General features: G+C 42.2%; 2 protein-coding genes and 1 long non-coding RNA gene across 5 annotated transcripts; 1 reads left to right on the top strand and 2 right to left on the bottom strand.

Moving 5' to 3' along the window:
- Nucleotides 1-4136: 4136 nt before the first annotated feature.
- On the bottom strand, nt 4137-6198 carry LOC139533992 (uncharacterized). The gene is made up of 2 exons (XR_011666895.1): nt 5463-6198; nt 4137-4656 (listed from the first exon to the last, which is right to left on the bottom strand). It is a non-coding gene; the product is annotated as an uncharacterized lncRNA (long non-coding RNA).
- Nucleotides 6199-9602: 3404 nt separating this feature from the next.
- LOC139533988 (putative nuclease HARBI1) lies at nt 9603-12738 on the bottom strand. 3 transcript variants are annotated; one of them, XM_071332563.1, is made up of 8 exons: nt 12586-12738; nt 12322-12498; nt 12170-12231; nt 12001-12087; nt 10861-11135; nt 10676-10791; nt 10468-10579; nt 9603-10373 (listed from the first exon to the last, which is right to left on the bottom strand). In XM_071332563.1, exons 3-8 carry the CDS (start codon nt 12178-12180, stop codon nt 10003-10005), a joined length of 972 nt encoding a protein of 323 aa, XP_071188664.1. In that variant the 5' UTR covers nt 12181-12231; nt 12322-12498; nt 12586-12738; the 3' UTR covers nt 9603-10002. The 3 variants fall into 3 exon arrangements, with proteins under 3 accessions (XP_071188664.1, XP_071188666.1, XP_071188665.1); XM_071332565.1 differs by lacking the exons at nt 9603-10373; nt 10468-10579; nt 10676-10791; nt 10861-11135 and adding exons at nt 11142-11415; nt 11514-11549; nt 11629-11803; nt 11872-11913 and having other exon boundaries at nt 12586-12736; XM_071332564.1 differs by lacking the exons at nt 9603-10373; nt 10468-10579; nt 10676-10791; nt 10861-11135 and adding exons at nt 11142-11803; nt 11872-11913 and having other exon boundaries at nt 12586-12736.
- An 11095-nt stretch (nt 12739-23833) lies between these two features.
- Nucleotides 23834-25392, top strand: LOC139533989 (zinc finger and SCAN domain-containing protein 20-like). The gene is made up of 3 exons (XM_071332567.1): nt 23834-24106; nt 24318-24466; nt 24558-25392. Exons 1-3 carry the CDS (start codon nt 24012-24014, stop codon nt 24803-24805), a joined length of 492 nt encoding a protein of 163 aa, XP_071188668.1. The 5' UTR covers nt 23834-24011; the 3' UTR covers nt 24806-25392.
- Nucleotides 25393-26211: the final 819 nt, after the last annotated feature.

Below are 26211 nucleotides of genomic sequence, written 5' to 3'. Positions count from 1 at the left end.
GTCCACTGAAGAATGCAGATAATTAAATGTTCGTCTTGAATCACTGATTTACAGTAGTAGTTATTTAAAACATGATGAAATAATCTATATAATCTGAATCATAGTTAACAGTTGGATGTGGGTCCTTGCCAGGAAAAAATATTTACATAGGAAACTTTGCATTGGCAGCAAGTGCTTCAATGCTCTGGGAGTGTTCATAGCCCTGTGAGTTTAACACTTAACTGAGAGCTGTCCTTCATAACAACAGAACTTTAACAATTACTTGTATTGTGAGCTTTGTGTGGATATTGATGTATTTTTTTCAAGGTATGATTTACATTCTGTTGGTCTAAAATCAGTTTATTATTTAAATGTTTCATCTTAATTTAGTCTCAAATTGAGAAAATGAGACTTGGACAGATTTAGACAACATGACCAAATGTTCTCTGAGATCTTAAATATTTCTGTTTCAGAATCCAGAGGACAGGTCGCTGGGACACCAGATTCCTGCAGTGAAAACTGTTCTTCCAGGACAAACAGTCTCTCTGAACTGTAAAACCAGCAGTGATGTGTATAACAATCTAGACTGGTACCAACAGAAATCTGGAGGAGCTCCTAAACTCCTTATTTACTATGCTACAACACTTCAGTCTGGGACGCCATCTAGATTCAGTGGCAGTGGATCTGGGAGTGACTTCACTCTGACCATCAGTGGAGTCCAGACTGAAGATGCAGGAGATTACTACTGTCAGAATTACCACTACATCAATAGTAAAAATGAGTTCACACAGTGATACAAAACCTCCCTCAGTCAGACTGCACAGTGACTGTAGTGATACAGCTGGGACCTACTTGTCACACCCTGGCCATAGAGAGGCTTTTATTCTCTATTTTGATTAGTCCAGGGTGTGACTAGGGTGGGCATTCTAGTTTCTTTATTTCGATGTTTTGTATTTCTATGTTTTGGCCGGGTATGGTTCTCAATAAGGGACAGCTGTCTATCGTTGTCTCTGATTGGGAATCATACTTAGGCAACCTTTTTTCCTTTGGTGTTTGTGGATAGTTATCTTTGTTAGTGGCACTAATGCCCTGTTAAGCTTCACGGTCGTTTCTTTGTTTTCTTGTTTTGTTGGCGACATTTACTATAATAAAAGAAAATGTACGCCCACCACGCTGCACCTTGGTCTCCTTCCGACGACGGCCGTGACACTACTGCAGGTGCTGAGGGGGAAGAGACAGTGACATGGAACTAAAATACACTGAGCTAAGTATATCAGTGATGGTGACTATAATGTCAACTTATCCACCTTTATGTTAAATCATTCCTGAACTGACAACACAGACTGCATAAAAAGTCCTTCCCTTTTCCCTATGGCAAACAAACCTTTAATAACATTTCAGACAATAAGTTGAATGGACTCCATGTGAAAGAATGTCTCACATTATTTCAGAATAAATATCCCAGTCACTGCAAAGTCCCCCAGTCACTGCAAGGTCCCCCAGTCAGGTAGTGAGTTTCTAGCAAAGATTCAACCATATTTATTGAGATGATATAACATGATCTTAACCCATCAAAACAACCTGAGGTTCTGTTATACAAGAACCAGTGACATGGAACACTGGTGTAGTGAAGTCAACTTTGAATATGTTTAGAAAGCATCATTCAGATCACATGTTCCCCATCATCATCATCATCATCCTCATTATCATCCCCATCATCATCATCATCATTATAGTGCACCTATAAAAGTTATTTAAAGTTTTGAAATACCCACAACACCAGTCCAATATGCAAATGTTTTTATTTATTTAACTAGGCAAGACAGTTATGAACAAATTCGCATCAGCCCCCTAGATACAATCCCCATATTATACACCTCACAACCAGATATTGATGTGATCATCTAGCATTATATTAACTATTTTGATGAGCAGGTTACTGACTGTTAGATCTGTGAATGAGACATGATGCTGGGTTCAGGCATTATCTACATATCTACATGATGTATAATATACATTTTGTCTGTCATAGATGATATGTTGGAATATCTGTTATTGTACCCTCCCTGAATCCACCACGGAGGTTCAAACCAGTCCACTCCCTCACATCTGGCCCAGTCCAGGGTACTTTAGGCAGTGAAACAGGTCAACTGCTAGACTGGAAGCTGTAAGAGTGAAACTGAGATTTACATAGACAGGGCTGGTTGGTTCTGCTTGTCCCAGAATAGAGCAGTACTGTCACCAGATGTTCACTCTGTTCCCTCACTCTGTTCCCAGGGGGTTGGAGGTACAGAAGACCAGGGGGAAAATAATGGAAAAGTGTAGACTACACATTATTGAAAACAATTGCTAAAACATCTAATATAATAAAATCACATTAGGAATTAAACATTATAGATACATTGCATTCTGAAAGTATTCAGACCCTTTACTCTGTACTTTGTTGAAGCACCTTCGGCAGCGATTACAGCTCCGAGTCTTCTTAGGTATGACGCTACAAGCTTGGCACACCTGTATTTGGAGAATTTCTCCCATTGTTCTCTCCACTCAAGCTCTGTCAGGTTGGATGGGGAGCGTCACTGCACAGCTATTTTCAGGTCTCTCCAGAGATGTTCGATCGGGTTCAAGCTCTGGCTGGGCCACTCAAGGACATTCAGAGACTTGTCCCGAAGCCACACCTGCGTTGTCTTAGCTGTGTGCTTAGGGTCGTTGTCCTGTTGAAAGGTGAAACTTCGCCCCAGTCTGAGGTCCTGTATGCTCTGGCAAAGGTTTTTAACAAGGATCTTTCTGGATCTTTGCTCCGTTCATCTTTCCCTTGATCCTGACTAGTTTCCCAGTCCCTGCCTCTGAAAAACATCACCACATCATGATGCTGCCACCACCATGCTTCACCGTAGGGATGGTGCCAGGTTTCCTCCAGACATGACGTATGGCAATCAGGCCAAAGAGTTCAATCTTGGCATCATCAGACCAGAGAACCTTGTTGCTCATGGTCTGAGAGTCCTTTAGGTGCCTTTTGGCAAACTCCAAGTGTGCTGTTGTGCCTTTTACTGAGGAGTGGCTTCCGTCTGGTCACTCTACGATAAACGCCTGATTGGTGGAGTGCTGCAGAGATGGTTGTTCTTCTGTAAGGTTCTCCCATCTCCACAGAGGAACTCTGGAGCTTTATCAGAGTGACCATCGGGTTCTTGGTCACCTCCCTGACCAAGGCCCTTCTCCCCCGATTGTTCAGTTTGGCTTGGCAGCGAGCTCTAGGAAGAGTCTTGGTGGTTCTTAACTTCTTCCATTTAAGAATGATGGAGGCCACTGTGTTCTTGGGGACCTTCAATGCTGCAGAAATGTTTTAGTACCCTTCCCCAGATCTGTGCCTCGACACAATCCTGTCTCTAACGTAACAAAATGTGGAAAAAGGGAAGCGGTCTGAACACTTTCCGAATGCACTGTATATATGTCATGGAAGGTAACTGTTCAGCAGTGTGAGTTCTATGACGACCCTCCCACTCTGTCTGTCAAATTATTTGCTCTTGTTTTCCTTAATAGGATGTCGGTGGGCGGAGCCGGGAGGGTCGTCAGCAAAATGGGACACACCTGGGCCCGGGTGTGTCCCGGGATAAATACACCTTTTCCCCATTCATTGAGGAGACTCTCTCCATGCAGACACACTGTTGGATTTGGTTGTGGCATTTTTGTGGACGTTTTGTTTGTTTGTTTGTTTGTTTGTTTGTTTGTTTGTTTGTTTGTTTGTTTGTTTGTTTGCTTGGGCACCTTTCAACACCCCTCATTATCACCATCTATGCACGCAACCACTAACTTACACTACTGATTACTGACTGCATACACCATTGTTAATTGTAAATTGTTTACTTTAGTTAATAAATATATTTTTGTTATTCCTTATCTCTACATTGTCTCCCTTTTTGTTACGGGCTCTGAGCCGGTTCGTGACAGTTCTGAGAGCAGATCTTAGAGTTTATTATCAAATATCACTAATTATTCGCACTGGTATTGGTGCTGTAGTAAAACAGGATCATTCATTTGTAGAAATGATTGCAGAGTATTTGTTAAATCAGATGGCCTTTTATATGAATTAGTATGAAATGTGCTTCCTATTCATGAGATAGTAATCACTGGAATGATCATTAAAGTAACTCTTATGGTTATATTTCAATTAAAACAAGCTTTATTTGAACTCAGAAGCAAGATGACATTTACATCTTAATCACAAAATACTGAATTCAGCACACAGCACTACTGATATTATTCACTATTATACTGTAACATTCAGCTCTAAAACACTAATGTTTCCTTCACCAGCACCATGTGGGGACTCTAGCCTCCTACAATGGCTTCTCCGGTCACTAGACACTACAGTGACTTCTCCGGAAGGCAGCCGATTCACTGGTGTCGTCATGGGTGACCCTGCAAGTGTACACCTCTCCCTCTTCCCAGAGTGCCTTGCTCAGGGTCAGGGTGCTGCTGCGGCTGTAGTGGCCGCCCTTTTCTTCTTCTGTGGTGGTCAGGACCCCCTCCTTCCCTCCTCCCCGTCCACCTCCCAGCTCACCATCGCCCCCTGGGGGGAGTAGCCACTCAGCAGGCAGGCCAGTGTGGCCGAGCCCCCAGAGAGCTGCTCAGAGGACGGGGGGAGCAGAGACACTGTAGGTCTGATAGAGGGACCAGCTGGAGGAGAGGAGAGGCAATACACACAGGATAAACAACTAGCTACAGTACCAAGGACAACAAAACACTTAACCTATAACGATAAAGGCAAAAATAAACTCTGAAAATATTTTTAGACAAAGCAATCCATCAGATACATGTATGTTACATTCATGCTCTACAGTTTAACCCACCAAGAGTAACAAAACACTAGGAGGGGGTTTCCTGGAAACAGATGAAGCCTTGTCCTAGACTAAAAATCACTTTCAATGAAGATTATCCATTGAGCTTGCTTTTTAGTCCAGGACTAAGCTTAATGTGTCTGGCAAACCACCCCTAAGTCTACAAAAACATGCAGTAAACAGATTTATATTCAGATTTAATAATCAGATTTACTATTCAAATTGTAAATCTCCATGTACATTTTGTCAAATCCACCCTGAGACACAAGTCAAAATGACCTCAAAATACTATTTAAAACTCTAGATGAGGTTCCCCTTTAAACCATATCAGTTTTAACATCTATGTTGTTTTATTATAGAAATAGTTGTTGCTACATCTCGACAGAACAATGAGCTGACATGCAATACTGTATATCAAAATGTCCTCTTTTTAAATCACATGTTAGAATATAAACTTGGTGGTATGTGAACAATTCTCTCACTTTGGTGACTCTGCCATTTACCAATCTACCTATCTGTCCCCAGTAATCTCTAAAAAGATATAGCCTTGAAGTATTTATTCTGGAGAAGATGATAACATCTCAGAACGTTGTTCATAGTATGATTACATTTTGTTTAAATGAGAGAAGACAAAAATGTACTTACTTTTCAGCACTAGTTTTGTGCCGCTTCCAAAAGTCTCCCACAATGATTCATAATGGTGAAGTCACCGTACAAAAACCTCCATCACACAAGAGTGGGCAGGCACCTTGACACACAGAGCTCAGTCCCACCCTGAATACTGAAGTACTAGTATAATACAATAGAGACTGTTAGTACTGAAGTGCTAGTGTAATACAATAATTGCAAATCTTCAAAATCTGACTTTAAAGTATTTTCCTGTATAGACAGACAGCAATTTCTGATAACCAACTGTCAACTGTCTTGTTATTGTGTCAGAAAACTATATACCACGTAAATCAGGGAATATACTTGCCATTACAACAGATAAAAGATTTTTGACCAGTTTCATTGTTACTGAGATTTGCCTTTGCAGGGCAGAATTGGGACTGATAATTCTGAAGTACTAGTAGAATAGAATAGGGACAGATAGTACTGAAGTACTAGTATAATACAATAGAGACTGTTAGTACTGAAGTACGAGTATAGTACAATAGAGACTGATAGTACTGAAGGATGAGCATAATACAATAGAGACTGATTGTACTGAAGTACTAGTATAATACAAGAGAGACTGATTGTACTGAAGTACTAGTATAACTCAAAAGGGACTGATAGTACTGAAGTACTAGAATAATACAATAGGGACTGATAGTTCTGGGTTATGAGTATAATCCACTGACACTTAGATAATTACATTTTGCTCTTAGATCACATTTACAGCATACATTATTTAAAACACAATGAAATATTCTGTATCTGCATAATCTCTATGTAGTTACATAGCTAACAGTTATGAATGTAGATACTACCACTAAGACTATTTACATATGACAGTTTGCATTGGCAGCACATGCTTGAGTGCTCTGGGAGTATTTATAGCCCTGTGAGTTTAACACTTCATGACAGAGCTGTCCTTCATGACAACAGAACCCACAACAACCATGACTTGTATCACCTTCTTCATCTGGACACTTGCCCTCTGTCTCCAAGGTATTATATTTTACAGAAAATTACCCTGACTAGTTACCTAACCTTATTAAAGTAATACCATTATGTTATTGTAAAGTCATTATTTTGTAAAGCAATGAGCAAATTAATGCACGATTTAATGTTAATTACATTTATTTTTCAGAGTCCAGAGGCCAGATCACTGTGACTCAGACTCCTGCAGTGAAAACTAATTCAGTGGGTGACTTAGTCAGGCTCAGCTGTAAGACCAGCAGTGCAGTATACAGTGATAACTATGGACAGAGGTTGGCCTGGTATCAACAGAAACTCGGAGAATCTCCTGAACTCCTTACATATTTCATTAGTACCCGTAACTCTGGGATACCATCTAGATTCAGTGGTAGTGGATCTGGGAGTGACTTCACTCTGACCATCAGTGGAGTCCAGGCTGAAGATGCAGGAGATTACTACTGTCAGAGTGAACACTACCTCAACAGTGTCTGGGTGTTCACACAGTGATACAGAGCCGTACAAAAACCTCCCTCAGTCAGACTGCACAGTGACTGTACTGCTACAGCTGGGACCTACTGCAGGTGCTGAGGGGGAAGAGACAGTACCATAGAACACTGATCAGCAAGGACACCTTGAATAAGGGTTGAAAGCGTAATTTAAATCACATGTTCTCCATCATCATCATCATGGTTGTGACTCATATTTGTCATGACCTGAAAGATCATCTAAAAGTTTTGAGGTTTGGAAACACAACACCAGTCCAAAGGCAAAGTAAGAAGTAAAACAAAAGGTGTTATGACCTCAACATTAGATCAACGTTACAATCACTTCAGCCCCCAAAACAAGTCCCCAAATGGATCTCATGATCAAATGTCTGATTGAAATGGATTTGATTTTACAGGATTATATGAACTATTTTCAATATGCAGGTTCCTGACTGTTAGATCTGTGAATGAGACATGATGCTGGGTTCAAACATGAGACACTATCTACATAAAGTATAATTTCCATTTTATCTGTCATTAATTACATGGTGACATATCTGTTATGTCTACCTCCCTGAATCCACCATAGAGGTTAAACCTGTCCACTCCCTCACATCTGGCCCAGTTCAGGGTATTTCAGGCAGTGAAACTGTTCAACTGCTAGACTGATAGCTGTCAGAGTATAAGGGCACAAGACGAGACCCAGATGCAGACACAGGAGGCAGATGGTTTAAGTCTTTATTTATTATAATCCAAAAGGGGTAAGCAAGAGAATGGTCGTGGACAGGCAAAAGGTCCCAACCAGTTCGAGGTCAAGGCAGGCAGAATGGTCAGGAAGGCGGGTACAGAGTCCAGAATCAGGCAAGGGTCAGAACCGGGAGGACTAGCAAAAAGAGAACAGAAAAAGAATGAGCACAGGAAACCACGCTGGTTGACTTGAACATACAAGACGAACTGGCACAGAGAAACAGGGAACACAGGGATAAATACACCGGGGGAAATAAGCGACACCTAGAGGGGGTGGAGACAATCACAAGGACAGGTGAAACAGATCAGGGCGTGGCACAGAGTGAAACTGAGATTTGCATAGACAGGGCTGGGTGGTTCTGCTTGTCCCAGAATAGAGCAGCACTGTCACCATATTAGCAATTAAACATTAGAAATATATACAGTTTGTTATGGAAAGTAACTGTTTAGCAGTGTGAGTTGTGAGAGCAGATCTTATAGGTTTATCACCAAATATCACACATTTTTCTTACTGGTATTGGTGCTACAGTATAACAGGATCATTCAGTTGTAGAAATGATTGCAGAGTATTTGTTGGATCTGATGCACTTTTAATTCTGTTTGAAATGATGAGAGTAGCAGAAAAGATGCATGACCAAGGGTACTCCAAGACCCCAGAGCAGTGTCGTTGAAAAGTCAAGTCCATGAGATACAACTAGGAATGCAGATACGGTAGGTAGGGGCGTGGATCAGAAAACCCGTCATTATCTGGTGTGACCACACTTTGCCTCATGCAGTGCGACATCTCCTTCATATAGAGTTGATCAGGCTGTTGATTGTATCCTGTGGAATGTACAATAATGAAATAATGAAGCTGATTGATGTAAATTAGTATGAAATGTGCTGCCTATTTATGAGATAGTGATGACTGGAATCATGATTAAATTAACTCTTTCCGTATTTTTTCTCCAATCAAAACAAGTTATTTAAACTCTGAGTCAAGAAGACATGCACAACTTACTCTCAAAATAGTTAATTTAGCACACAGCACTACTGTAACGGTTTTCTAGATCTTCCTCCTCCTCAGACGAGGAGAGGAGAGAAGGATCGGAGGACCAATACGCAGCTAGGTATGATGACATAATATTTATTTAACAAGACAAAAGACGAAACGAAATACTCTTAAACAAACTACAAAACAACAAACGAAGTAGACAGACCAGGGGCCTGTTGCACAAAACTAGGATAAGGGATTAAGCCAGGATATCTTGGTGATCCTGGCTCAATTGATCCGTAATCCGGTTGCACTAAAGATGGATAGGGGGCAGGAGGATATGTTATGGTATAAATTACCATGGAGATTTATTCTGTGGAGCTAGCCTGCTCCAGACCAGGCTAAATTCCAGGATCTATTTAATCTCATCCCTAATGTCAGTCAGCAGTCACCACAAATGGAAACCAATAGTTATTTCACTGCTCACTATACATTGTTATCACATATAACTAGACCCACTGTTATTATTTAAACGTTTGTGATCATTAATTTCAATGATTTTGGATAAAAAATGATTTTTAGATGATGTTGCTATCATTAGATAATTTACAGTTTCCCATAGACTATAAGGCTATATATAAAATGATAGAATATTAGGGCCACAGAGGGGAAAAAAACACAAGTCATAATATTGTAACCTGTTGTTTTAAAGGAGGACAGTTGTTAAAATGACAGATGTGGGGCATTTCGTGAAATTGTACTTCAGTATGGTTTCATAAACAAAGACATGCTGATGTGCCAGAATATTAAGTATCACATTGTCATAAGTATCAAAACTGTAAAAACAATATGTAGCTTTTCTGCAGAAAGAACCAGCCTCATAAATTTATGACTTTATCCTTTTTCTTCAGTGTGGCCCTAGTACTCTGTCATATAAACAAATACACATTCCATATGAATATAAAAACACAATGTGTAACATTATGTTCCTTTATTGAATAAGGACAAAACAAAGCAGGTAAACCATCAGCTCCTTTCGAAACTGAAGTCACAGTGACTCTACAAGATGGAAAGCACAGAATCCAAGCATATTATACAAAATGATACATACACATTCAAAGGTCTGTATATAACACACCCTGCATGTCTGCACACTAAAATAAATGCAGGACAAATCCATACACATCAACTGAACAGACAAATGAATGGATGCAGTAGCCTCCCTGCAGCCTTGTATTACACACAGTATACCGCACAAACATCATAAGAGGCCAAATTCGTCAAAAAACGAACCCAAAAAAACTCAAATTACTCTGCCACCGCAGGACATATTTAACCAAAATTGAAAGCACACATACTAACTAAAATAATTCAACACATATTGGTCCCTCAGCAGCCGACCACTGTCGTCATCAGGGAAGATTGTCGGATTGTCCCAGTCCATGGCTGGTGGCACTCTGGGGGCCCTCTCCTTCCTCAGGCAGGCCACATTGTGGAGGACAGCACAAGCCACAGTAATATCACATGCCCTAACAGGGCTGACCCTTAATTTGTGAAGGCAGTGAAAGCGTGCCTTCAGGAGGCCAAAGGTCATTTCAACTCTGGCCCTGGTCCTGGCATGGGCATGGTTGTAGGCCTGCTGTGCTTCCTGGGGGTCTGTGAAAGGTGTCAGGAGAAAAGGCTGGCAGCCATACCCCCTGTCTCCCAGCAACACACCAGAGAATTCACCTGTCAACACAAAATCTCATCATTACTACCTCATAAACACAGTGATATTCTTGACACAGCCATGATGGTTATAAATAGGGGTTGTGTGGCTTACCTTGTGATAGGCACTGATAGATTTCAGAGGCCCGAAAGATTCTGGAGTCATGGACTGAGCCAGGCCATTTTGCCACAACATTGCTGATCACACAGTCAGCATTGCAGACCATCTGAAATCATAAGATGAGGAATATTACACCAATCAATGCACATCACTGGCAATGAAGAGTGTTCGTCAATGGACAATATCAAAAAGTTATGTTCACCTGAACATTAATGCTGTGAAAGGATTTCCTATTCACAAAATCGGCCTCATGGGCACCTGAGGGGGCTTTTATCCTTATGTGTGTGCAGTCCACTGCACCAATGACATTGGGGAAACCTGTCACACAAAGTAATGAGTATCCTACTATGTGTTAACAGTTGTCCTGTAATTTGTAGATCCTCTTACCTGCAATCCTATAGAACTCCTCTTTGATGTCACAGAGTCTTCTGTGGCCAGGGAAGGAGATGAAGACATCTGCTAATGCTTTGATAGCCAGACACACACTCCTTATTGTGCGGCAAATTGTGGCCTTGTTCAGCTGTTCTGCATCCCCCACTGAGTACAGGAAGGCTCCACTAGCAAAAAAGCGCAAGGCCACACAAACCATTTGCTCCACACTCAGTGCATGGCTCCGTGCAGTGCGGTGCTTAATCCTGGGACCCAGTAGTCTGCATAGATACCTGATGCCATCTGCAGAAAACCTGTATCTTTCATATAGATGGTCATCAGGGAAGGCCAGTGGGTCCAACCGGTCCCTGAAGACCCTTTCTCGCCTGAAGGCTCTCCTCAGCACAAGTGCTTCTTCATCCACCACATCTCGCACGAATGGGCATGCCATTGTCAGAGCAGAAAGGAACACACAATTTTGGGCCTTCATATAGGCTAGTGGCCACACCTGGTGCTGGGGGGGTGGGCAAAAGAGGGCGATGCCTTATAACGATGACTTGGTTGTACTGATTGCTGGGAAAATAAAAAAAACCTTAGAAAGATGCCACCGTCCTGTGTGCTCACAATAAGAGCTCATATGTCATGGCTCACTTGACTTTACGAGAATATACCTAATTTTTATTTTGAGCTGTGTCATCTTCTTGGAGCTGGGGGAGGAAAGAAAAATAATGATTAATACATTTGTGTTACAGTTAGCATACAGTGTACATTGAAGGCATATCTCACCTCCCTCTCAAGTTTTTTTAATTTCAAGGTCCAGTTTCCTAATTGTCCTCTTTTTTATTTCAGACTCCAGTGCAAGATTTTCCATCTTTTTCTTCTTGTACTGAATGTCTATGTCTGCCAGTTCTATTTGGCGCCGGAGGTGGTTGCCATACAACTTTCTGATAGCTTGTGAGCTCTGTGAACACAATACAATTAGCGCAGCTGGAATTTGGCAGGATGTGGTGTCCTTTTATTAATACGCACTATGTTGCCAGGCTGGTTTTCCCACTGTATAGCATCTGGGTCCTGTAAAAGAAATTAGATTTTTTGATTTTGATGAGGACTCCTCACCATTGTAGGGTAAATAGTACTTTCACAGTCTTAACATGATACCTCATGCCTTCTGGAATCCAGAGAGATGGTCTCCTCCTCATCATCGTCTCCATCATGTGCTGTTGCTGCTGCACTGGGGCCTTCACCCTATCACATTTAATCGGATTCATATTGAAGCTAGTAGACAAGACATGCCAGGCCTACAGTATGCCTTTGATGGAGTACTCACTGGATCAGCATCGTCTGGTGCTTGTGCTGGTGGCTCTAACAGGAACACAGTGCTGCCAGACACTGCAAGGCAATAGGTAAACCAAAGTCAGACAGTCCAAATTGATTCAATATGAATGTGGTTGTATCCCATGTAGAGATGGAAGGACATACCTTGAATGAAGCGGGTGGCATCTTGGGAGGAACCTATGCTCGTCTCTTTCCCCCCAGGGATCCCCTCTAAGACGGGCCTGCCTTTATTTAGCTCCAAGGCCATGTCCTCTGCTGGGGTAAGGTCAGCCTTTGGTGACCCACCACCCGTGCCTTGTCTGTGGGTATTCTTTTTCACTGCTAAAACAGTACAGACAATGTGTGAGCAGGCACCTTCTGGGTACAATATATGCTTGTGCTTTGTTAAATATTAGTCAGGGACCATACCATTCTGCAGAATGTTCTTGTATTTGATTTTGACCTGCTGCCATGTCCGTTTTGGCCCGTTCATGTGTAATCTACACACACACACACACACACACACACATTTAATGGAGTCACACTGCAAAAAATTACTTGGTATTTTTGTCTTGTTTTCAGTAAAAATATCAAAATTTATCATAGCTTTATACAGTGTGATGGAGTTACTTTACACAATTTCACTCATATCTGCAGTGCATTTCAATTAAAAATTTAACCGTTTCATAATTACAGTACAACTGCATTTTTGGAGATGTGAATTAAATATTTGAATTGTAATTGTGATGTTTCAGCGGAGCGGTGAGTGTGTAATTGTGCACTACTTACGCATTCAGGCGGTCTGCAATACTTTGCCACGCTTTTTCTCTTTGCTTTATCACTGTGGCGGTGTTGCCTTTCTTCTTAATTATATCTTTTACCTCCTCGTATGCCTCCATGAGGATTTGTGCTTCCGACGGTGAAAAGTACGCGGCTCTAGTTGCCATGGTAAATCAGTTAATCTGTGATCTGTGGCGGGGTCTATTTGAGTGAGCCGTGAGCGCGCACCTATCCAGGATTGGTTTCACCTGGCTTAATGAATCCGTGTCTGCTCATCCTGGCTTGGTCTTTGTGCAACCAATTAAGCCTGGACGCACATGTTTTGGCTTCATTGAGCTCAGCTGAGTCATTTATCCCGGATGTCTTAATTCTACTTTTGTGCAACAGGCCCCTGGTGCGACGAACTTACATGTAACACGAAGAACGCAATAACAGGAAAACTGACTACATAAAACGAATGAACAAACAAAACCGAAAACAGTCCCGTGTGGCGTAACATACTGACACAGGAGACAACCACCCACAACAATCAAAGTGAAAACACCTACCTTAATATGGCTCTCAATCAGAGGAAATGAAAACCACCTGCCTCTAATTGAGAGCCATATCAGGTCACCCTTAAACCAACACAGAAACACATAACAAAGACTACCCACCCAAACTCACGCCCTGACCGTCAAACACATACAAAACAACAGAAAACAGGTCAGGAACGTGACAACTACTGTATAATCCTATATAATATAGTCTACAATATAATAGAGGAGATGAGAGACAATACACACAGGATAAACAACTAGCTACAGTACTGAGAACAACCGACAACAACAAAACACAATCTATAAAGATAAAGGCAAAAATAAACTCTGAAAATATTTGTTGTCAAAGGAATCCATCAGATAAATGTATGTTACATTCATGCTCTACAGTTTAGCCCACCAAGAGCAACAAAACACTAGGATGGGGTTGAAGACAAGTCCTAAAATAACTTTCAATGAAGATTATTCATTGAGCTTGCTTTTTAGTCCAGGACTAGGCTTAATGTGTTTTGCAAACCACCCCTAAATCTGCAAAGACATGCAGTAAACTGATATCTGTCACGCTCGTCGTTGGAATGAGGTGAGTACCAAAGCGCAGCGTGGTAAGTGTTCATCATTATATTTATTAAACAGAGAACACTAAACAAAATAACAAAGGAGAACGAAACGCAACAGTTCTGTAAGGTGCAAACAAAAACACTAAAATAATCACCCACACCACACAGGTGGGAAAAGGCTAGCTAAGTATGATTCTCAATCAGAGACAACGAACGACACCTGCCTCTGATTGAGAACCATACCAGGCCAAACACAAAACCACAACCTAGAAAAAAGAACATAGACTACCCACCCAACTCACGCCCTGACCATACTAAAACAAAGACATAACAAAAAAAACTAAGGTCAGAACGTGACAATATCACACATTCAGATTTAATTATCAGATTTACTATTCACAGTGTAAATCTCCATATCAATTTTGTCAAATCTACTCTGAGACACAAGACAAAATGACCTCAAAATACTATTCAAAACTATAGATGAGGTTCCCTTTAAACCATGTCAGTGTTAATATCTACCATGAAAATAATACAAATTGTTGCTTATATTATAGAAATAGTAATAGCTACAACTCGACAGAACAATGAGCTGACATGCAATACTGTATGTCAAAATGTGCTCTTTTTAAAATGCAAGTTAGAATACATAGTTATATTTCCAAATAATCTTGGTGGTATTCTTTCACTTCACTGACTCTGCCCTCTACCAATCTACCAATCTGTCCGTAGAAATCTCTAGGAAATACATAGCCTAAAAGTCTTTCCTCTGGAGAAGATGATAACATCTCATTACGTTGTTCAATAGCGTGATTACATTTTGTTTTATCAGAGAAGACAGACAAAAGTTTACTTATTTTTCAGCACTATTTTGTGCCGCTTCCAAAAGTCCCCCACAGTAATTCATTCTGGTGTCTCTGTACAAAAACCTCCTTCACACAAGAGTAGGATTCTTCACACACACAGCACTCGCAGTTCCACCCTAATAATAGTGAATAATGGCGTTGGAGGAGATGGCTGCCGTTATTTTTTACATAATGTTTCAGCCACCGTCTCTTATGACCGAATAGAGCTTCTGGTGTTCAGAACAGCGATTACTAACCTCGTACTGGATGAAGACTTTTTCTTTAACGTGTCGGACTTTGAAGGATTTACTTCAGACACCGAAGGCCCACCGAAGGCCCAAAACACCATAATTTGCATGAAGAAGAAACAGAGATATAGGGTTCGTAGGTCAGGTTGCATTGTAAGAATCCGAGGGCGAGTGGGTAACCCGCCTCTACCATCGGTCCTATTAGCCAACATGCAATCATTGGATAACAAACTGGATGAGCTCAAATCAAGACTATCCTACTAACGGGACATTAAAAACGGTAATATCTTATGTTTCACCGAGTTGTTGATGAACGACGACATGGATATCATACAACTGGCTGGGTTATCCGTGCATCGGCAATATAGAACAGCTGCCTCCGGTAAGAAAAGGGGTGGCTGTCTGTGTCTATTTGTCAATAACAGCTGGTACACACAATCTAATATTAATGAAGTCTCAAAATTGTGCTCGCCTGAGGTAGAGTATCTCATGATAAGCTGTAGACCACACTATTTACCAAGATAGTTTTCATCTATATTTTTCATAGCTGTCTATTTACCACCACAAATCGATGCTGGCACTAAGACCGCACCCATAGGCAAACTAGAAAATGCTCAACCAGCGGCGGCGCTCCTAGTGGCAGGGGACTTTAATGCATTGAAACCTACATCCATTTTACTTCATTTCTACCAGCATGTTACATGTGCAACCAGAGGAAAAAAACTCCAGACCACCTTCACTCCACACACAGAGATGCGTACAAAGCTCTCTCTTGCCCACCATTTGGCAAATCTGACCATAACACTATCATCCTGATTCCTGCGTACAAGCAAAAACTAAAGCATGAAGTACCAGTGACTCGCTCAGTATGGAAGTGGTCAGATGATGCAGATGCTAAGCACCAGGACTGTTTTGCTAGCACAGACTGGAATAACTTCAGGGATTCTTCCGATGGCATTGAGGAGTACACCACATCAGTCACTGGCTTTATCAATAAGTGCATCGATGACGTTGTCCCCACAGTGACCGTACGAACATACCCCAACCAGAAGCCATGGATTACAGGCAAAATCCGCACTGAGCTAAAGGGTAGAGTTGTCGCTTTCAAGGAGCGGGACTCTAACCCAGACGCTTATAAGAAATCCCGCTATTCCCTCCGACAAACAATCAAACAGGCAAAGTGTCAACACAAGACTAAGATTGAATCCTTCTACACCGGTTCCAATGCTCGTCGGATGTGGCAGGGCTTGCAAACTATTACGGACTACGAATAGAAGCACAGCCGTGAGATGCCCAGTGACACGAGCCTACCAAACAAGCTACTTCTATACACGCTTCGAGGCAAGCAACACTAAAGCATGCATGAGAGCAGCAGCTGTTCCAACACAACTGTGTGATCACGCTCTCCGCAGCCGATGTGAGTAAGACCTTTAACCAGGTCAACATTCACTAGGTCGCAGGGCCAGGCGGATTACCAGGATGTTTACTCCGACATGCGCTGACCAACTGGCAAGTGTCTTCACTGACATTTTCAACCTGTCCCTGACCGAGTCTGTAATACCAACATGTTTCAAGCAGACCACCATAATCCCTGTGCCCGTGAACACCAAGGTAACCTGTCTAAATGACTACCGACCCGTAGCACTCACGTCTGTAGTCATGAAGTGCTTTGAAAGGCTGGTCATGGCCCAATTTGCATACCGCCCCAACAGATCCACAGATGATGCAATCTCTATTGCACTCCACACTGCCCTTTCCCACCTGGACAAAAGAAACACCTACGTGAGAATGCTGTTCATTGACTACAGCTCAGCGTTCAACACCATAAGGCCCTCAAAGCTCATCACTAAGCTAAGGACCCTGGGACTAAACACCTCCCTCTGCAACTAGATCCAGGACTTCGTGTCGGGCTGCCCCCAGGTGGTGACGATAGGTAACAACACATCTGCCATGCTGATCCTCAACACGGGGGCCCCTCAGGGGTGCGTGCTCAGTCCGCTCCTGTACTCCCTGTTCACCCATGACTGCATGGCCAAGCACGACTCCAACATCATCATTAAGTTTGCCAACAACACAACAGTGGTAGGCCTGATCACAGACAACGATGAGACAGCCTATAGGGAGGAGGTCAGAGACCTGGCAATGTGGTGCCAGGACAACAACCTCTCCCTCAACGTGATCAAGACAAAGGAGATGATAGTGGACTACAGGAAAAGGAGGGCCGAGCATGCCCCCATTCTCATTGACAGCGCTGTAGTGGAGCAGGTTGAGAACTTCAAGTTCCTTGGTGTCCACATCACCAACGAACTGTCATGGTCCGAACACACCGAGACAGTTTTGAGGAGGGCATGACAATGCCTATTCCCCCTCATGAGACAGAAAAGATTTGGCATGGGTCCTCAGATCCTCAAAAGGTTTTACAGCTGTACCATCGAGAGCATCCTCACTGGTTGCCTCACCGCCTGGTATGGCAACTGCTCGGCCTCCAACCACAAGACACTACAGAGGGTAATGCGTACGGCCCAGTACATCACTGGGGCCAAGCTTCCTTTCATCCAGGACCTCTTTAACAGGCGGTGTCATAGGAAGGCCCTGGAAATTGCCAAAGACACCAGCCACCCTAGTCATAGAATGTTCTCTCTGCTACTGCACAGCAAGCGGTACTGGAGCACAAAGTCTAGGTCCAAAAGGCTTCTTAACAGCTTCTACCCCCAGCAATAACACTCCTGAACAGCTAACCCCCCCATTGGCTCTGTACCGGTATCCCCTGTATATAGCCTAGTTACTATTATTTTATTGTTGCTCTTTAATTATTTGTTATTTTCTGTTTCCTTTTTCCTTTTTTTATTGTTTACTTCAGTTTATTTAGTAAAGTTCAAAATTATTTAGTAAAGTTCTAAATGATAAATTACCAGTTATAAATTATTTCTTATTTTTTGCCCGTGACAAATAAAATTGTATTTTGTTTTATTTGAATAGTACTGAAGTACTAGTATTATACAATAGGGACTGAGAGTACTGAAGTACTATTACAATATAATAGGGACTGATTGTATTATACTAGTACTTCAGTCCCTATTGTATTATACTAGTATTTCAGTACTTTAGGGACTGATAGTACTGAAGTACAAGAACAATACAATAGGGACTGATTGTACTGAAGTACTAGTATAATACAATCAAATCAAATCAAGCTTTATTTATACAGCACATTTCAGACATGGAATGCAACACAATGTGCTTTACAGGAAAAAACAAAAAATGATGAAAATAAAGCTGAAATATTTGCTAAACAACGAACATAAGATAAAAAACAAAAGAATGACACAAACTAAACAATTAAAAAGCATCCTAAGGAAAGCTAAGTAAAAAAGGTGTTTTAAGATCTCTTTTAAATATGCCCACAGTTTCAGCCCCCCTCAAGTTCTCTGGCAGGCTATTCCAGAGGTTGGGGGCATAGTAACTAAAGGCTGCCTCTCCTTGCCTCTTGGTCCTAGGCTTTGGGATAGTTAAAAGGCCAGTGCCAGAGGACCTGAGGGACTTACTGGGTACATAACTTAAAAGCATGTTTGACATGTATTGGGGTGCACACTAATGGATTGACTTAAAAAACAATCTTAATATGAATTCTAAAACTCACAGGCAGCCAGTGCAGAGACCTTAAAACCGGTATAATGTTTGCTCTCCGTCTAGACTTGGTCAGTACCCGTACTGCAGCATGTTGTATGTTTTGCAGTTGACCAATGGCTTTCTTGGGTAGACCAGACAGGAGAGCATTACAGTGGTCAAGCATGCTTGTAAGAAAAGCATGGATGAGAGTCTCTGTATCTGTAACGGGTGTCGTCTTCCTCCTCCTCGGACGAGGAGAGGAGAGAAGGATCGGTAGACCAATGCGCAGCGAGGTGTGCTGACATAATGATTTATTGAAAAAACAGACGAACACTGACACGAACTAGACTTCAGAAATACAAAATAACAAACGGACAACTTAGACGAAACCTGAACATGGAACTTACAATAATAGACACGAAGAACTCACGAGCAGGAAACAGACTACATCAAACGAAATAACACCGAAACAATCCCGTGTGGTGCGCAGACACAAACACAGGAGACAATCACCCACAAACAAACAGTGTGAACAGCCAGCCTATATATGGTTCCCAATCAGAGGAAAACGTAAACCACCTGTCTCTGATTGAGAACCATATAAGGCTGATTAACAGTGATCTAAACACAAAACATACAATGCCCACCCCAACTCACGCCCTGACCAACTAAACATATACAAAAATAACATAAAATAGGTCAGGAACGTGACAGTATCAGCTTTTCTTTATTGCCCGTGAATGTCACGCTCGTCGTCCTCCTCGTCTGAGGAGGAGTAGTTGGAAGGATCGGAGGACCAAAATGCAGCGTGGTATGTGTTCATCATGAATTTAATAAACAGAGAACACTGAACAAACTATACAAAACAATAAACGAACAAGAAGCTATATAAGAAATGTGCTGACACACGCAACTAACATAGACAATCACCCACAACCCACAATGACAAAACAGGCTACCTAAATATGGTTCCCAATCAGAGACAACGACTAACACCTGCCTCTGATTGAGAACCATATCAGGCCAAACACAGAAACAGACAAACTAGACATACAACATAGAATTCCCACTCAGATCACACCCTGACCAAACAAAACATGTAAACATACAAAGCAAACTATGGTCAGGGCGTGACAGTGAATTAAAATGCGCAGCCAGATTCTCTCTCTGTGCTTTGGCTCCAACAATAAGTACCTCGGTCTTGTCTTGATTTAGCTGGTGGAAATTGTTAGCCATCCAAGTATTTAAATCACTACTACAGTCTAATAATTGGAGCTAAAATCCTCTGGTGACACAAAAATGCAAAGTTGGGTATCATCTGCGTAGCAGTGAAAATCAATGCTGTGCTTTATGATAACATATATAAACTGAACAGGACCCAAATCGAACCTTGTGAAATGCCACATGTGATACGTATTTTTATGTTCACCAACGGTGACAAAAAAACTCTCCACCGGTTAAACCAATTTAGGCCTGGACCGGAGAGGCCAACCCTACTCTCCAGTCTGTCCAGAAGGACATCATGGTCAACAGTACAATACACACCGATAGTACTGAAATACTAGTATAATCAAGGGTGCAACTTTGGTTTTAGAAGTGGGGGTACATCATTTAAAAAAAGTATTATATGGGGGTAGATCAGATTTAATATTGAAGATAATTGTGGCTTCCGTCAATGTAATTGTGTGCATCATTTACAATCCCCAATATATATTTTTTACTTTCACTAGTAAAATCTAATAATATCTGTTACGGCTTTCTAATTCCTCCTCCTCGGACGAGGAGAAGCGCGAAGGATCAGACCAATATGCGGAGTGGGTAGTGTCCATAATTTATTATCAACGAACTGAACACTATACATGAAACAAAATAACAAAATAGAAAACCGACAAACAGTCCCGTGAGGCACAACGACTACACGGAAGAACAAACACCCACAAACACACACGTGAACCCTGGCTGCCTAAGTATGATTCTCAATCAGGGACAACGATCTACAGCTGCCTCTGATTGAGAATCATACCCGGCCGAACACAAACAACCCCACATAGAAAATGACACAGACAACCCACCCCAACTCACGCCCTGACCAACTAAATAATACAAACACAACAGAAAACAGGTCAGGAACGTGACAATATCAACTTGAAGACCCCTGTATGGGTATAGAAGGACTGGGAAAAAACTCATCCTAGTATATCTGACTCATTCTTTGATATCTGAGAGGTGGAGGCAACAAAGGTTTAGGGATAAGGGTGAGTGGACGGTTTGGGATTGGGCCAGTCTTTCTCACACACTCTTTCTCTTTGACTCTGATCCATCCAGAGTCTGTAGTGGGCGTGCCATGGGACAGGAAGAAGATCCCCTGGGTAGACGGCGAGACGGTGATTCTCCTGGAGCTCTGGGGAGACGACACTGTGCAGCAGAACCTGAAGCGCTGCCCGCACAACGGTCACATATTCTCAGAGATTTCGGGAAAATGTCAACATCTGTGGTTATTACAGAACTGCAGAGCAGTGCCACACCAGGATAAAGCGCTTGAAAGCCAGCTATCGGCAGTGCCAAGAAACCATCAGGTAACCATTGCGTTTCAGTTTCTGTTATTGATACATTTGTAATGTAGCTAATGTGAATCGGATTACAGATTGCAAAATTAGATTCAATCTCTCTCTACCTGTGCTGTTCCTAGTTCATCTGAGCAGGTTGATTTCAAGTTCTACGATATTTTGGAGCAAATACTTGAGAGGCAGCCTCCCTCCAGCAGCACAGTGGTGACAGACTTGACCAATGACATATCAGAGGAATCAAAGAGTGACTCACTTCAAGGTAAAAGTTCAGCTCATTTCAAACTATGCTAACTATCTAATGACACCCTGCATGGGTATGCCAGATTGAACCCCGTTTGTTACATCATATTTAGCTACTGGTTCTATTGTAGGTGCCGTCCCATCAACACAAGTTGCATTGCCAAGTCTAAACAGGGACACTTTCATGTAAATGTACATTTTTCATGGGAGATTCTGTTACAGAGGCGTGTAAATGTTTTTTTTTTAGGCTGGATCATGTTGCTGAATTGTACTGTTTTGTTGTATGTTTTAATTATGTAATGATTGTTGCTGCCTTCCTGTCCAGGTCGCCCTTGAAAAAGAGATTCTGGGTCTCAATGGGCTTTTCCTGTTTAAATAAAGATAAAATAAAAATGTATTTAGAGTCTACAGAAGCGGACAACTACACCACTTCTGAGAGGATCACACCAGGCTCGTGGTCGGATCCTGAGACCCTGGCCCTCATTAACATCTGGGGGGAGGACGAGGTTCAGAGGGTGCTGAGAGACTTTGTCCACAACGGCCCTGTCTACATGGACATATCAGAAAAGATGCATGACCAAGGGTACTCCAAGACCCCAGAGCAGTGTCGTTGGAAAGTCAAGTCCATGAGGAACATCTTCCGTCAGTGCTACGACAGACAAAAGTATGTGTTTACAAAACAGGTTTAAATTGGACACCTTCTGATGTTTCTATGTTGATATTAATTTACAGAAACATGCAAATAAGTGTACTCTAATCAAACCCATAGCCAGAATACTGCATCCCAGAAAAATTTCAGGACACTTTTTTTTCTCATCAAAATGGCTTTCTTTTCTGTCTGGTCTTCTTAGATGTGGAAGAAATAGAGTGGAATACAAGTTCTACAATCAGCTGGAGCGAATACTTGGGCATGAAGCGGCCTCCATTGATGAGTATGATGAAAGAGACGATCAAACAGTAGACCAGGACACAGGTACGGTGGTAATACAGACAGTTGTCTGTTTACACTGAAGACTCAGTCAATCCAATCAGCAGAGCGATAGCTAAGATCTGGAGGTTTCCAATATATATGTTTCCGGGAGCAGATGCTGATGGGATGAGATGCACCCCGTGGTTGGAGCCAGAGATGCTGGCCCTCATTGAGCTGTGGGGGAACGAGGAGGTCTAGACGAGCCTCCGAGGCTACGTCCACAACGGGCACATTTTCGCCGACATAGCAGAGAAGCTGGCCACCATTGGGCACTTCAAAACGGCTGAGCAGTGCCACTCGAGGTTAAAGCGGCTGAGGAAAACCTACCGACGTTGTCTCCACAGCAGGACGTAAGTGGAAAGCACAGATTATTTGTGGGTAAGGCGAGTCATGGTGCCTAAAATGGGACCTGCTACAAATGAACCCTTCACCTCCCATTGTTCTCCACCTCCCTCTACCTCTGGTCGTACCTACAGAAACGGAGGGGAGCCCTTACTCTTCAGATACTACAGGTTCCTGGAGCCGGTGCTAGGCAACGACACTCTCTTCCCCGATGCAGAGATTGTTGATTTGTGTGATGACTTCATTCTAGATCCCACTGAGGAAGCAGATCAGGAAACATGTATGGTGCCTCCTCATCATCTTTACCCTCGAAGTCTAATGTAATTAGGGCCCTGTGATTTTCCTGTGTCAGTGCCAACAGTTGTTTGTCCTGGTCAGGTCAAATCAGCACCCTAGTCGTAATAAATCTTCTAAAAATGTACTTAGTAGCCACCTAATATACTCTCCCTCCGCGGCTGCTTGAAGAACAGACATGTGTTTGAATACATCTCACGGAGGATGACGGCCCAGGGGTTCATCAGGACGGCTGAGCAGTGCCACACCCGCATCAAGCGACTCAAGGCCAGCTTCCACCATGACAAGTGAATGCAAAGGATTTATAACTACCATTTCATGTCTAGTTATTTACTTTATAAATTACACCACATCATCGGATATAAATTCATGCCTTTCATCTCATTAATAAACGATGTATTTGCAGTCTTGTTTTTATCACTGTTGATGATCCAACTGAAATTCCCTCTGAACAGTATTTCCTCAGAAGGGAATGTAAGTTCTACGACCAGATGGAAGAGAATTTCTCGAGAGAGCTCAAAGTCGACAGTTTGGCTGAAGATTCGTTAGACAATGAGGAAGCTGCTGTCTGGGAGTCTACACTTGAGGTTGACTAAAAAGTCAAAAAGTTAAAGCAAAGCCATACCATACCTTTAAATGTTCTATGAGTTGTCTTACTTCAACTAACCCACTTCCCATTGTAAACAATGTGTTCATTGGGTGTCTTTGTCTTCAGCTAGCCGTCCTTTAACTGACGGCTCCAAGTTCCCCTGGAGCGACAGTGAGACCCAGGTCCTCCTCAGTATCTGGGGGAGTGACGAGGTCCAGGAGGATCTGAAGGGCTGCACCAAAAACAGACACATTTTCACTGAGATCTCTCAGGCCATGGCCAACGAGGGCTACCTGAGGACAGCCGAACAGTGCCAGTCTAGAGTGAAGCGGCTAAAGGCCAACTTCCGCCAGTTCTGCGAGAGCAAACAGTAAGCCATGGGGGAAAAGATATGGATTTGAAATTGATACCCACTATTTATAATTGTGAATTGATTACGAAGACTCCATACTGATGGAACAGTTGTGTATTCATGGCCAGATGTTTGCCATGCTCATGTTAGATAAGCAAAGCTCATTACTAACCAGATATGAGGAATAAGCATTGCATCAACAACCAAATGTTATGTTCTATTTTCCCAGGATTGGAGGGGAAAAAGTGGAGTGCAAATTCTACGATCAGTTTGTGCAAATATTCGGGAACAAGTATCTATCCTGTGACTCTCTGGCTGAGGAATCAAACGGCGCCACAGACATGGGAGAGGTCCCAGGTGGGCAAGTCCAAGGAACAGGTAAAGAAACAATCTCCTAATCTCTGTATAGTAAATACTGTTTTTACGTTATACTATCAACGTTGGGCCTTTGTTTTCATTTTTTTTTCAGTCTCTCCAGAATCAGGCAGCTGTTCATCACCGTGGGAACTAGATCTCCCCTGGAGCATTGAGGAGACTGAAGCCCTCCTTGACATGTGGGGCAGTGACAGAATCCAAGAGGTCCTGAGGGGAAACACTGAACTGGAACACATTTATACAGAGATCTCTCAAATGATGGCTGACCAGGGCTTCATGAAAACAGCAGAGCAGTGTCAGACGAGGACGACGCAACTGAACCTGAGTATTATTCCAATCTGACCACGAGGAAGCATTAGTGTCATCTGAAGACAGTTTTGTAGAGCCACAGGAAAGATGCAATGACTCAACAATGACTTCTGGAAAAGAGGTGTATAAACAATTACAATGACCTGTGTCTCCTGTCTCCTGCGTTGTTTTCGGAGAGGTACTGTATTCTATCAAAGAGGCAGTGTTGCTATGTTGGATATTGCTGAAGAGACTCAACATCCATCCCACTTTTTCTTTGTCGGAAAACAGACACGTAACTAACCTTTGTATCGGTGCTTAAATCTAAGTGTAATGGACAGAATGTTTTTTGTCATGTATTTCACTATAAGTGCACGTGTTGTGACATAAGGACCTATTCACTGAACTTAACGAAGCAACATATTTTAAAGGGATTGGATTGAGTGAATCCTCTAACGAGAATTGGTCAAAACCACATGACATTCTGAACATCTAGATTTTTTTCGTTATTATTTGCCAAACAAAAGGCTCTATATTTGTATATTTTATGTAAATTTGTGTTTTAGTAAACTCTGTGCTTTTAGGCATTTTTTCCAGTGAGTCACTTTAGATTAAATTCCTTTTTGTGGGGTTTGATTTGCTGTTTGGCTACTGTATCATTTCTGTTACTGTGGTATATCTTTCTCTTTATGTGTTTTAACATCTATCTAGGTTCACCGAAACACTGAGGTTTCTGTTGTTACCACCTCGAACCACTGGGGAGAAATTGAGACCAACTCCTATTTTATCCTCAACAGATTGTCTGTAGCAGAGCCTCACAGTAAGAAGCCACTTGAATTCTAGAAGCACAGGCACCTACTTTTTGCTTACTCATGTTATTTTTAGATACCACGGTGAGATAGCCTTTGAAACAAATTCTGTTCTCAGCATTCATTGATGGTGTTAGCTGTTCCTCGGAACATCATTTGCATAGAGAGGAGAATTTGCATAGCCAGCACATGCTTCAGTGCTCTGGTAGTGTTTATAGCCTTGTGAGTTTAACACTTCATGACTGAGAGCTGTCCTTCATGACAACAGAACCCACAACAACCATGACTTCTATCACCATCTTCATCTGGACACTTGCCCTCTGCTTTCAAGGTAATATAATTTACAGAAAATGACCCTAACAATATAAAGTCATTATTTTATACAGTACTGGACAAATGAATGAACAATTACATTCTAAATATACATAGCATCTCTGTTTCAGAGTCCAGAGGCCAGGTCACAGTGACCCAGACTCCTGCAGTGAAAGCTGTTTCAGTGGGTCACTCAGTCAGTCTCAGCTGTAAGACCAGCAGTGCTGTATACAGTAACAGCAATGGACACTATCTGCACTGGTATCAACAGAAACCTGGAGGAGCTCCTAAACTCCTAATATACTGGGCTAAAACCCTTCAGTCTGGGACGCCATCTAG

The sequence above is a fragment of the Salvelinus alpinus genome, chromosome 11, assembly GCF_045679555.1.
Source record: "Salvelinus alpinus chromosome 11, SLU_Salpinus.1, whole genome shotgun sequence".
Taxonomy (NCBI): Eukaryota; Metazoa; Chordata; class Actinopteri; order Salmoniformes; family Salmonidae; genus Salvelinus; species Salvelinus alpinus.
This window is presented reverse-complemented; position numbering and strand designations above follow the sequence as displayed.